Below are 13,556 nucleotides of genomic sequence, written 5' to 3' on the forward strand. Positions count from 1 at the left end.
GTGCGGAAATGGCCTTAGAGAGCAAATAATTAAGTACAGATCATGGAAAAGGGGAAATCAGATTTTGAACACTTGATTCCTCTAATACTAATCTCCACCTTTTCTCTGTGACTTTTCAGAGATTCCTGTGCACTGATGTATTTGTAAATAAATTTATTTACTTCTGTTATACCCAACCTTTCTCCATCATGGGGTTCTGGAGTGGTTTATAATATTCTCCTCTTTCCACTTTATCCTCACAACAACCCTGTGAAGGAGGTTAAGCTGAGAATATCCCAGTGACCAATGGGAAGGGATTCAAATCCAGATCTCCCAGACCATAGTCCTATACTCTAACCACTACACCATTCTGGCTGAGATTAGGATTTTCCAAAAATGAGGGTTCTTGGTGTCACTTCTATTTATTAATTATTTTAATTCTCCTGAAAAACAAGTCAATATTTTTAAATAGGTAATGTGAAAAAAATTAAGCTGCAGGATTTAAAAACATAATATATTTTCCAACATTGATTAATGCATAACTATGATTTCTGGTCTTTTAAGACAATTGCATCATAAAGAAATATTGACATGATTAAAAATATGAACTGTATCTCAATTAGGCCTATTAGTCTATTAAACCAACTTAATATGATCTAAAGTATGTTGTCTAGTCAAGGATAATATTTTGGGTATACTAAAGTCAATAGACTAAGCTACATAATTATGTGCAGACAGAACATGCAATCCATATGAAATACAAAAAGCACATTTATAATTAATAATAAATATTGTAATTCTAAGATCATTTGCATACTTTAGAAGTAAATGGATGTTTAATGGCCTTAAGGAGAATAATAAAATACAAAGGGAGCAATGTTTTTGCAAACCAGTAAAAATTAATGAACAATATCTGTGAGAATAGAAGACACTGTTGCATTAATGGTAACATTTTTATAGTTGAGGTAAAACAATCCTGAAAAGTCAGCAATTTTTAGAGTAAAACTATGACACCTGAAGAAAAGATTACTATGTAGGATCAAAAATTCAATGTCACATTTCAAAAAATTAACATATCAAACATATTTGAAATATTTACATGCCTTTATCACATGAATTGTTATACTGAATTTATTTATTAAAGCTATAATTGAAATGGTCCTATTTAAACATTTAAACAGACTGTGTGGTTGAAAAACTGTTCAAGACAAATGCATAAAATGCATACTGCAGGTAATTTCTGTACAACAACAACAGAAAAAGAGGTCCTGTATTGCCTATGTCTCGATATATTACTATATTGATATATACTGTATTGCATATGACTCTATATATATATTTTGGTTTTTGTTGAAAGATATCCCAAAAATGCATATAAGATAACCTGAATAGCAGCAGCTGATTAGTAGTTCATTCACTTTTTATGTTGGCATAACTTCTTAAATGATCACAATTGAAGGGGAGAAAAGTAACATTGGAGAGAGATGGTGACTAGTTACTTTTTTATACGTAGATAGCATTTTTAAATAGGGAAACATTCACACTATTCCAGTCACTTGCAATCTGGGGCTGTAGCAGTTATAAAAGGCTGCATAAGATGATATCTCTGCTTGTGTGCATTGGACTCCATAGTCTATGTCTGTTATTGAAAAGATCTGTATCTCACCAAATGGTGACAAAATACACAGCAAATTAAATTGATGGAGATTAAAATACCATCCATTATCCAAAACATGATGTTAAAAGTTACTTGTGGAGCTGTGGTAGTCTAAAACAAGGCCCAAAACTAATCAAAAGTCTTAGTGAATGAAAAGGATTTGACTTGGTAAATGAAAGAGACCAAATTAGGCAGCAGATGGACAGTAGTAGGGACATATTACATAATTTACAAGGCCCTAGCTAAGAAGAGCACCAGCTCACTTCAAAAGGTGGGGGCACACAGGATAGACATGGGAATAAAAGACATGGAAACAATAAGTCCTTTAAATACCCTATTGCCAGACTGAATGTGCCTTTAAACATAATAGCCAGCACAGGGAAAGAAGCACAAGTAGGCAGTGTAGTTCTTTAAGAACTGCTGAGCAGGGACGTAGTTAAAAATTTTTTATGGGGGGCCGGGGGGGACCACACCCCCACCCGCCCCTAGGGCATGGCCATGCCTCCCCAAGCCCCGCCCCCGGCCTAGCACTTATAAAAGCAGCTCTCCAAAGCTGGGGACGGCAGACTCCCCCGCCCTTCCCTCCCCTGCCCCCCACCAGCTGGGCTCCCAGCCGGCAGCTTGTAATTGACTTCTGCCCTCCCCTCTGGGCAGAAGCATAGAGGGAAAATGGAACCCAGTGCAAAATCTGAGTTTTGCATCCCGTCCTGTCCCGTTCCCCCCCCCCCCGGCAGCCGCTGTGATGCTGGAATCCACCCCCAAACAGCATCACTTTCAATGGTGTTTAAACTAGAGAGCCCAAATTCTCCTTTTAAATCCACCTTAAGGGGAGAATCTGGGGTCCCCAGTTAAACAACATTGAAAGTGATGCTGTTTTGGGGTGGATTATCCCCCACCCTGAAACAGCATCACTTTCAATGTGGCGTAGTGGTTAAGAGCAGGTGCATTCTAATCTGGAGGAACCGGGTTTGATTCCCTGCTCTGCCGCTTGATCTGTGGAGGCTTATCTGGGGAATTCAGATTAGCCTGTGCACTCCCACACACGCCAGCTGGGTGACCTTGAGCTCTCTCAGCCCCACCCACCTCACAGGGTGTTTGTTGTGAGCGGGGAAGGTCAAGGAGATTGTAAGCTCCTTTGAGTCTCCTACAGGAGAGAAAGGAGGGATATAAATCACAACTCTTCTTCTTCTTATAAACTGAGGACCTCAGATTCTCCCTTTAAATCCATGCCAAAGGGGCTGGATTTAAAAGGAGAATCTGGGGGATCTGGGGAAATTTGGTGGGGGTGCAATTGTTAAGCTAGCAGCACCAAACTTTTAGGGTACCTTTAGGAGACTCTCCTAATGATATCACCCAGGTTTGGTGAAGTTTGGTTCAGGGGGTCTAAAGTTATGGAACCTCAAAGGTGTGGCCCCATCTCCTATTACCTCCCATTGGAAACAATGGGGGATGGGAGCACCCCCTTTGGGAGTCCATAGCCTTGGTCCCCCTGGACCGAACTTCACAAAATCTGGGTGGTATCAGTAAGAGACTCTCCTGATGATACCTGCCAGGTTTGGTGAAGTTTGGTTCAGGGTGTCCAAAGTTATGGACCCTCAAAGGTGTAGCCTCCATCTTCTATTAGCTCCCATTGGAAACAATGGAGGATGGGGGCACCCCCTTTGGGAGTCCATACCTTTGGACCCCATGAACCAAACCTCACCAAACCTGGGTAGTATTATCAGGAGAGTCCCCCAAAAAATCCCTGAAAGTTTGGTGCTGCTAGCCTAAACAATGCGCCCCCTTCAGGCCAAAAACCAAAAAACACTAAAAATGTTTGAAAACCCACAAATGGGTGGGTTGAGCTTCGGACATGAATGGGGGGGTTGAACCCGAGAACACCCCCTTACCTACGTCCTTGCTGCTGAGTTACGTTATTGGTACGGTAACTAAACTCATTAGCAATCTTCCTACGGCATTTTGTACTGACTGACATTTCCAAACAGTCCTCACAGACCCCACAAAGAGTACACAGCAAAATTCACTCTGGAGAAAATGAAGAACTGGGTTCAGATTCTGGCTATCCCCCTGCCAAAGCTGACACCAACCAAACCAAGAAACAATATGTCACAGAAGAGAGCCATACCTCCAGCTCAGCAAATTATCAAAAAGTACTCTAAGAATGCAATCCAGATAACTGGGAAAGTGCTGAGGTAGCCAGAGGCTATGCGGTGGAGGTGGAGCTGAATTGCCTCTAAAGGACAGTTGGGTGGCACAGCAGGATGGAAAACAACAAACCCTCCTGCCACACAAAAAGCTGCATAGCCCAAACAGGCTGTGGGCTCCCATGGTGGTATTCCTAGGTTGGAATGCCATGGAAGCTGACTAACATTGGCTCCACCCCTGGAATGCTCTCCCTCCCCCCTTGCTGGCATCTACTCAGGATGCCAGCGCAGCTCTGTGGTTCCTGGAGTTCCAGGTTTCAGAGCTGTGGAACAGAGGGGTGGCTGGCTGCAATGTGTTCGCTCCCTACACCAGTGGGGCTGCCTTTTTTGACAGAAGGGAGCAAATGTGTTGGCATGGCCTTCTGCTGTTTCCTATGCAGATTCACCCCCCCTCCCTTGCATATGAGTGGGCTACAAGCTTCACAAACCCGCTTTTTCCAGAAAACACAATCCCACTGACTGGCTCCTTAATTCCTGACTGTCATTATTGGCAGTCAGCAACTCTTCAGCCTGTCTAAAATGTGTCATCTTTCAGAAAACTTCCACATGCTTTCGTATACATGTAATGGGATCCTACAAATACCAAACTGGAGAAGCAAACCAATCCAATCCAATCCAATCCAATCCAATCCAATCCAATCCAATCCAATCCAATCCAAAAACCTTTATTAGGCATAAACCAGAAGTACCATACATTCCAAGTACAAAAACAGGATCATTGTTATATATCATGTAGAACATGGATTAAAAATGTAGCAACTGCTTCAGAAATTTCTACATTAGGGCTGTTCAATAGCTTAGACATTTTTAGTTTGTCTGAGAGAAACATAAATTCTAGAGGTAGTAAAGCTCCCAGATCGGTTCTAATATCATTATACCTCGAACAGTAAAGCAGGATATGAGGGATTGAGTCCATAGCGTTGGGACAGTACCGACAACAATGCTCACTTTGTGGGATGTTAAGGAAACGACCTTGAAGATAGACAGAGGGGAATCAGTTGCACCTTGCTCTTGTCATGACCCATCTGCACTTATAATTAACAAGCTGTTCTAAATATACAGCAGGGCTAGATTTCGGGGGTGTGATCCCAAAATATAGAGGAGAACAGGAGCTTTGTGCAGCACTCAGGAGAGATTGGTATTCCTGGTCGTACAGTCTGATCTTTAGATGATGGTAAATTTCCGTGGCGGTAAGCATATGAAGAGACTCCCATGAGAAACCCAAGGAGAAGATTTTTTTTTCAATATGGAGCCACCACTTCGAAAGCTGAAGCTCCCTCATTTCTAACAAAGATAAACTTTTTGGATCTGTGCAGAAGCATAGACGCAGCCAAAACTTAAATGTTACAGCCCATGGAGAAGCAAACATATCAAGACATAAATATGTTATCTTTATCCAGTGGCATTTTGCACAACATGAAGCTAAACACTCTGGAACATCTTATCCAAATTCTTTTTCCTGACAAGCTTTTGGTTACAGATGTACCCTAACAGACATCTTAAATTCGGAGGTATGAAATTGCACCTCTAAGACCACCATTAACTTATGTCCCTTTGTTGGGTAAAGAAGGATTGGAAGCATTTTTTTCAGTCTCCAAGTCATAATTTTCTAGCACTGAACATTCTCCTCCCTTAGCACTGAATGGAGATAGCCATTAAGAATCTGAACAGTTAAAGGCAATGAAAGAGAATAGGAGATTTGGGAATATTGTTTATGTAGGAATAGCTCTCTTGTTTATTGTTGAAAGAACAAGTGAACAGATGGCCATAGATCTGAATGATCTCAAAGATATTGAACTGAGTTTATTGTAGTGATCTTTAATGAGTATGCATGCACTCATAAACACATACTAATAAAGGAATGGTGGTGGTGGAAAGTGCTGCCAAATCACAGGTGATTTATGGTGACACTGCAAGGTTTTCAAGGCAAGAGATGTCCATAGGTGGTTTGCCATTGCCTGCCTCTGCATAGTGACCCCAGACTTCTTTAATAGTCTCCCATCCAATTACTAACCAGGGCCTACTCTATTTAGCTTCCAAGATTTAGCTTCCAAGTTCAGGCTAGCCTGGTCCTTTCAAGCAGGGACGTAGGTATAGATTTTTTATGGGGGGGGTTCAGGGGTGGGGCCACACTCCCACCCGCCCCTAGGGCATGGTCACGCTTCCCCAAGCCCCGCCCCCGGCCTAGCGCTTATAAAAGCAGCTCTCCAAAGCTGGGGATGGCAGACTCCCCCACCCTGCTCTCCCGGGCTCCCCACCAGCTGGGCTCCCGGCCGGCAGCTGGCAGTTCCTTCTCCCCTCCCCTCTGGCCAGATGCATAGAGGGAAAATGGAGCCCGGTGCAAAATCTGAGTTTTGCGCCCCCCCCCCCGCCGGCAGCCGCTGTGATGCTGGAATCCACCCCCAAACTGCATCATTGTCAATGGTGTTTAAACTAGAGAGCCCAAATGCTCCTTTTAAATCCACCTTAAAGGGAGAATCTGGGGTCCCCAATTAAACAACATTGAAAGTGATGCTGTTTTGGGGTGGATTATCCCCCAACCTGAAACAGCATCACTTTCAATGTGGCGTAGTGGTTAAGAGCAGGTGGATTCTAATCTGGAGGAACCGGGTTTGATTCCCTGCTCTGCTGCTTGATCTGTAGAGGCTTATCTGGGGAATTCAGATTAGCCTGTGCATTCCCACACACGCCAGCTGGGTAACCTTGGGCTAGTCACAGCTTTTCGGAGCTCTCTCAGCCCCACCCACCTCACAGCGTGTTTGTTGTGCGGGGGGAAGGGCAAGGAGATTTTAAGCTCCTTTGAGTCTCCTACAGGAGAGAAAGGGAGGATATAAACCCAAACTATTCTTCTTCTTCTAAACTGAGGACCTCAGATTCTCCCTTTAAATCCATGCTGAAGGGGGTAGATTTAAAAGGAGAATCTGGGAAAATTGGGGGGGGGGCTGCTGCCAGGGGTGCAATTGTTAAGCTAGCAGCACCAAACTTTTAGGGTATCTTTAGGAGACTCTCCCAATGATACCACCCAGGTTTGGTGAAGTTTGGTTCAGGGGGTCCAAATATGGATAGACTCCTTTGAAATTTCAAGAAAAATCTCCAGAGGGAAAAACCTCCAGGTATTCTAAAGATCAACCACCCAGAAGGATGCAAGAAAAAGAATAAAAACATTGGAGTTTATGCTAGAAATGCAGTGAGAAATCTGTTTTTTTAATGTTAGAAGATAGAATAAAACTGGATATTAATTAACTAACACTGAAATGTTAAAAATGCTAGACAATGATACATAATCCCAATATGAATTAATTATATGAGCATGAAAGTTTGAAGGAACTGCCAAACCTACATACTAAACTTCTTCTTAGTGTCCTTTAAGCACAACTTTATGTCTTACTAATATGATTTTGATGAAAAAGAGCACAAAATAATGCATATATTTCTAATATATATAATTTTAATATAAATGTATCTACCAATTACCGTAAATGCAATGGCTGCTCTATATAGAAATTTGAAAGAGTTCCTACTTGAGAGAATTGGAAAGTTAAAATGAGAGAATATTTCTGATTGGCAAAATAAATGGAATAGAAGTCTAGAATATAAACGGAAAGCAAATGGAGGACCGTACTTTAAATATTATATTATTAAACTTGTTTTACTAACATGATTTTAATGTGAAAGTGCATGAATTAATGCATGGTTTCTTTGCTCAAAATGGCTGAGTTCCATTACTTTATGGTCAACAAGCATCTGTGTTTCCTCACAGATTACCTGCAGGCAATCTAAAGTCTGGACATTGCCAGGGATGCAAAGAAAAGAGGAAATTGGGAACCCCTAAGCCATATGAATAAGCTTTGGATTTGAACTTCACTCACCTCATATTCCTCCTTGAATCCATAGCCTTCTGCACATTTCATCTGTGTAATATGCTGCAGCAAATCAGCGACACGGATAGCTGGATGGAGCTGTCCTGTCTGGTATGGCACATCTGCAGGCTCTCGCTTCTTATATGTATGTGACTGGACCAAGCTGCTTGTGTCACTGCCCATCGTATGGGTTTCATCTAGGAAAAGAACACTGAATAATGTACCAGGCAATTCCTAATTCTTTCACAAAATGCATGCTTTTACAAGGATGGACACTCACCCTATTATCATCTTTGATCATCTCTATCTATCTTGGCTACATCATAACAAAAGCAAACTCTACTGAGTAACTTATTCAGGGAAATAGCAAGATGTATAATTTATTGGTTTACAATGAAAAAGCATTGCATAGTCCATACTGTATACTTTTTTTTTGCTGGTTGGTTTAAACCTACTGTTCAATTCAACAATTTAAATTTTTAGATTTTAGTTCTAAATTGTACAGAAGTTTCAAGCTGAAACTTCACCAAGTCCCAGTATAATAAAAAAGGACTTGAGTGTTTCCTGGATTAGTGAACTTTTTATTATCTCTTTCACGGTGATTCAGGACACATGTTAGTGAAAGCAAAATGTTTAAAAAATGCATAAAATGATATGGATTATTAAGCCAGGAGTAAAATGGAAAATGTAGGTTGGATACAACACTAGGAAAGAAAATACACAAGGATAAATACAAGGGATAATTTGATTGGGGTTAAACCTTTGGTTGAATTCAGCATGCTGCAGTATCAAATACGCAATATAACATGGGCCATTGTAAAAGGCATGAAATGTTATATGTCAACTGACATGCAAGCCAACACACAACATCACCCCACTGGGTTGGTCCAAACTGGTACGAAGCAAACAATTTCCCACCCCCTCCACACCTCTTCAATGGGGCAAGTGGGCAACTTACCATTTATTGGCACTTTTAAGAAGATACATATCAGGAGAAAAAGAGGGGGAGGAGAAGAAAAAGGAAACAGGCCATAAGCAACAGTACTACAGTAATAATTACAGGTATTATATGTTTAGAATTTGAGTGTCTAGAGTTTGGTTACCTAGGAGAGCAACCAAAAATGGTAAAATAAAAGGGCAGGGTTGAATAACCAATATAAGGTTGTTGTTGTTGTTGTTTTCATTTTCTCAAATTGGGATAGACCTTTTACCTTTAGAACATGTCAAGAAAAATAAAAGATCTAAAACTTAACATTGAATATTCTTATTTTTTCTTCTATAAAATTAAAACTCAAAAGTCTTTGTATCTGCTAGAAAGCCATTTAATTTAAATTGCAACAATGAAGTCTACCATCTTTGAAAGCCAGATGGTGACTCACAAACCCTTAAAAAGCATACCTCATCTGACTCTGTCCTCCTGAAGGAAATGGGACCAAGAAGGTCAAGGGTTGGATTCAGTGGAAAAGTTCACAGAAGCAGTTGTCAGAGCAGATCTGGGAGACCTCACAAACAAAATGTACCACAGGGTAGGGTATGGCAGCAATGACAGGATCGAGTAATACTGCACCCATGAGCAGTTTCACCTGCTTTCTCTTCATTACTGCAGCACCTCATCCTGAGGTGCACTTTGTCTGTGAAGCTCTCCCAGTCTACAGAGAGGAGTTTGGGGACAAATAGCAGATTGCTTAACAACTGTTAACTCTTCTGCTGGATCCAACTCAAGGGCTGCAGCATAAGGGTGAACTTAAAGCACCGTTTTTACAGCAGAATCTCATTTGTGAAAAGCTAGATTTGAGTCCAGTAGAGCCTTAGATTTTCAAGGTACAAGCTTTCATGAGTCAACACTGTCTTCATCAACTCTGACTCTCAAAGCCTAACCCAAAATTTTGTGGGTGTCTAATGTGCTACTGGACTCAGATCTAGCTCTTCTATTGGTACCAATGTTGCTACCCTCTGAAACGATCATTTGTGAAAAGAATCTCTGTATTTTCATATTGTTAAATATTCTTATAAATACAGTTCAACGTGGCAAAGCAGAAACACAGCTATGTTAAATTATTCTATTGAAAACTGCCTTCATGTGGTTTACTACAGGACTACACTGAGTTTTCTATTTATGGTAAAATGTATAACCCATCCTAATACTACAGTTCAAAAAATTGTACAGGGTGTCTTCCTTTAGTGCCATAGTTATATTGCCACAAACCTAGCACTGTCTTATTGTTTGAGATGCGGTTCTGAGTTAATAGTTTCAGTTGTATTCTGAGCAGTAATTGACTGGTGAAACAAGTCTTCTGATTAGACTGTAACAGCATGGCTAAACTTTAGATTTGCAATATGAATAGCTGCTAGGCTGGCTGGTGAACATTTATTTCTAGTTCATTTCCTCAGTTAGTCTCTAGAAATTCAGAAGCAAGAATAATTGAGCAGGGTAACCAGAGATAAAGCTTTCTGAAAAGTAGCATGTTTTTCAGAACAATTAACTTTTATTCATGTTTTTCAGAACAACAATTATCTCAAGGGTCAGAATTACCTCCCAGTTGCGGTGTGGCCTGTGTTGATGGACTTGACCTCCCTGGGGCACTTACACCGGCGGAGGAGCAAAAACTCTGGTGGGTGGACACTGTGGCCCTCTGGGACACTTGAATGTGGCACTAGGTGCCACATCAGTGCTCCAGTGCTTCAGCCAGCCCTGTCGGCTCAGCAGGGGTGGACTGGAGGCATTCCCAGAGTGGAGCCAATTGTAGTTGGCCTCTATCTGGCCTTTGGAGCTGGGAACCCTGTGGCCTTTCGGGTAGTGTAACACCATTCAGCCCTACAGAGGGATTTCAGGTGACTGGATTTTCCCCCTCATTTTGGCTGCATCCCCATGCCATCTGACAGCTCTCTGGAGGCAGTGTGGTGGTGGAGTTGTCCCTGGCCATGGCGGTCTCTGGAGTGAATATGATAGTATATTGATCCTACAATCTAATTCTACAAAATGTGCTTAATGAATACACCCCAGGTTGCCTCTCATTCACAGTCTAGAAATATCGCTGATCCTCACAATGATGTAATCCTCACACTTCTTTTGACAGCTTTAGCCTGTTACCATATGACATGCTTGTACTGGTAGCATGCTGGAGCATATTTGGATAACAACTCAAATCTGTATAAGGAAATAGCACTAAAGTTACTGAAATGAAATTATTTCAGCCCACTGGCATTACCCTCATCTTTTTGTGAGGCATATTAGTATGATTAAATAGTATCCTCCTCACATGTTAGTTAAAGTCCTAATTATAAAGTAATACCTGTTGCATTTCAAGGGCCTTAATCATTTTGCCGCAAAATCTGAGGCCGCCTTACTATCCTGATACAATACAGTTGCGTATGGGTGCTGTTAGCCAATCCTTAGCAGAACTGTAATGCAAAGCACCTTGGGATGCATGGCATGAAAGGCGATATACAAGTGTCGTTACAGTATGTTGTTGTTGAAATGGCACCTGAGTACTACAAGGTGGCTTAGACACAGAAGACAAAATAAATAAGTAAATAAATAAATAAAACAAGGAGTTGGAAGTTATGATATTTTAAAAATAAATTTATGCACAGTTAGATCATGATTATTATTTTATTATATTATTATCAGATTACGATCAGGATCTAATCCACTGCTACAAAATCAACTTTAGTATGTTATTTAGAGGCTCATATGTTTCTGAATCAAGCAGAACCAGCATATACTAAAATCCATTTTTATTTTGATTTGTTTGTTTTTATAACCAAGATTATTACTTTTCATAAGGGAATAATTTGCTTTTCTGTACTGCAGACACTAGTCATAAAGTAAATCAAGGTTATCGTATTTCTTCAAAACAGACTTTTCTGAGAGGCAATCCAAAACTGGGTTGCCAAAATATGCAAAAGTGAAGTCCCTTTTGTTTCATTTTAAAATATTTGAACAGGTCATCAGAGTGTGTAAATAGTTCTTTTAAGCTCTTAAATTTTGAGTGTCACATAATTTCACAGGTAATTGCTTTTGCAAAGTGAGGATTCCATAATGAACTGGTCACATATGGTGCGGAAAAGGCAAAAACTTTTAATAGCCCTAGTTACTGCTTTTGAGTCTATATTATTCAGATGTTGATGGGATCACGCTACTATTATCTTACATTTGAGATTTCCTGAGTTCACTATTAATAAAGAAATATTGTTACTGCTATCTAGATAGCACCAAATGCATATGAAAATGTTATCTTATTTATATAAAAAGACACTGATATGATCAAGTTAGTAACAGGAACATCCTTTTTGTTTAAAAGGACTTAAAAGTGCTATATGTGGACTGGAGCATGCCAATCTATAGGAACACAGAGAGCAATTCCAATCAGCTGTTTCCAAAATGAAAATGCATGTTCATAATGTTATAAACATGGAAAATTGAGCCGTGTACTAAAACACATTAATTTGTGTGAGCTATGGACCTGGTTCTTTAGTCGCTTTTGGTCCTAAGTAACACGTGAGAGTGGAAGGACTGCTACACGAAACTCCATATGTAAAAACAGTCAGTATATATTTTTTAAAAACTGTAAAATGGAGCTTACACTTTTCACTTTTAAAAGTCCCATCCTCATACAGATGGGCAGTCCAATCCACGGTGGGGGGCAGACCTACCTGTGAAGCTGGCTCAGCCTTGTTACAGTGTTGCCAGTGCAAGGGGACATGCACCAGCAATGGGGGGGGGGTGATATGCAGGTGGCTGTGCCCCTCAGCTTGCTGCTGCAAAACCCGGAGTCTCGACATGGCTGCAGGTTGTATGTGTGTGTTTGAAGCCAGTAGTGCCACAGCCCTGACCTTGGACTTATACACTCCTGACAAGATGGACATCCAGCCTCTATTTAAAAACCTCCAAAGAAGGAGATGCTGCCACACTCCGAGGAAGTGTATTCCACTGTTGTTCCACCCTTTTGGACTGCGTACGTTCATTGGCCCCAATGGAGGATTTTCCAGAGTGGGGGAGGGTTTTTTTGCTGTTTTTACCCTCCCCAAGCCTCTGGAAAGCCCTCTCGAGGTGGACTGGCAGCAGTGCCGCCCTGGCTGCCTCCATGGTCTATATTGGGCTGTAAAGAATATTCCCTTTGTGATCTGAAAATTAAATAAAAATGGGGAATGATTTTTTCAGAAAGTTCAACATTGAAAACCTGTTAGGCTTCCTTAGTAAAAAAAATTTTTGGAACATGCTGTTCTGCAGACTTACGGAATCAAATTCATTGTTGTGAGCTGCAACTTTAGCTACAAGCAAGCAAGGCTTTTTTACAGGGGCGGGGAGGGCTTTCTCCAGCAGCAGTGGCGTAGGAGGTTAAGAGCTCGTGTATCTAATCTGAAGGAACCGGGTTTGATTCTCCGCTCTGCCGCCTGAGCTGTGGAGGCTTATCTGGGGAATTCAGATCAGCCTGTGCACTCCCACACATGCCAGTTGGGTGACCTTGGGCTAGTCACAGCTTCTCGGAGCTCTCTCAGCCCCACCTACCTCACAGGGTGTTTGTTGTGAGGGGGGAAGGGCAAGGAGATTGTAAGCCCCTTTGAGTCTCCTACAGGAGAGAAAGGGGGGGGGATATAAATCCAAACTCTTCTTCTTCTTCCATCAATCTCGAGTCCAAAGTCTAACCTGTCTTAACTCCCTGCTGCTTCAGCCTTGTCCAGTGAGTCATGTGAATGAGTCATACGCACAGAATCAGCTTCTACTGCAATATTACTAAACCACAGGTAGGGTGATTTGTGGTGCTTTGTAGGGAAATGGCTGGAGAGCAGCTCTGCATAGGGTTTCCCTGTGGCTAATCTATGCTGAAATGGCTGTGAGAATCATCTCTGACT

The 13,556-nt window shown here is 41.3% G+C and overlaps 1 protein-coding gene across 15 annotated transcripts in view; it reads right to left on the bottom strand.

Moving 5' to 3' along the window:
* Nucleotides 1-13,556, bottom strand: part of PTPRM (protein tyrosine phosphatase receptor type M) — a 539,592-nt gene that overhangs the window by 92,956 nt on the left and 433,080 nt on the right. For 9 of the 15 annotated variants that reach the window (XM_048507340.1, XM_048507335.1, XM_048507332.1 and 6 more), the window contains 2 exons: nt 8,659-8,670; nt 7,710-7,897 (listed from right to left, as the gene is read on the bottom strand). In XM_048507340.1, coding sequence (XP_048363297.1) covers nt 7,710-7,897; nt 8,659-8,670 — 200 coding nt within the window. The remainder of the gene's footprint in view (nt 1-7,709; nt 7,898-8,658; nt 8,671-13,556) is intronic. The other 6 variants (XM_048507337.1, XM_048507333.1, XM_048507346.1 and 3 more) reach the window with 1 other exon arrangement.

Source organism: Sphaerodactylus townsendi, linkage group LG09, assembly GCF_021028975.2.
Source record: "Sphaerodactylus townsendi isolate TG3544 linkage group LG09, MPM_Stown_v2.3, whole genome shotgun sequence".
Lineage (NCBI taxonomy): Eukaryota > Metazoa > Chordata > Lepidosauria > Squamata > Sphaerodactylidae > Sphaerodactylus > Sphaerodactylus townsendi.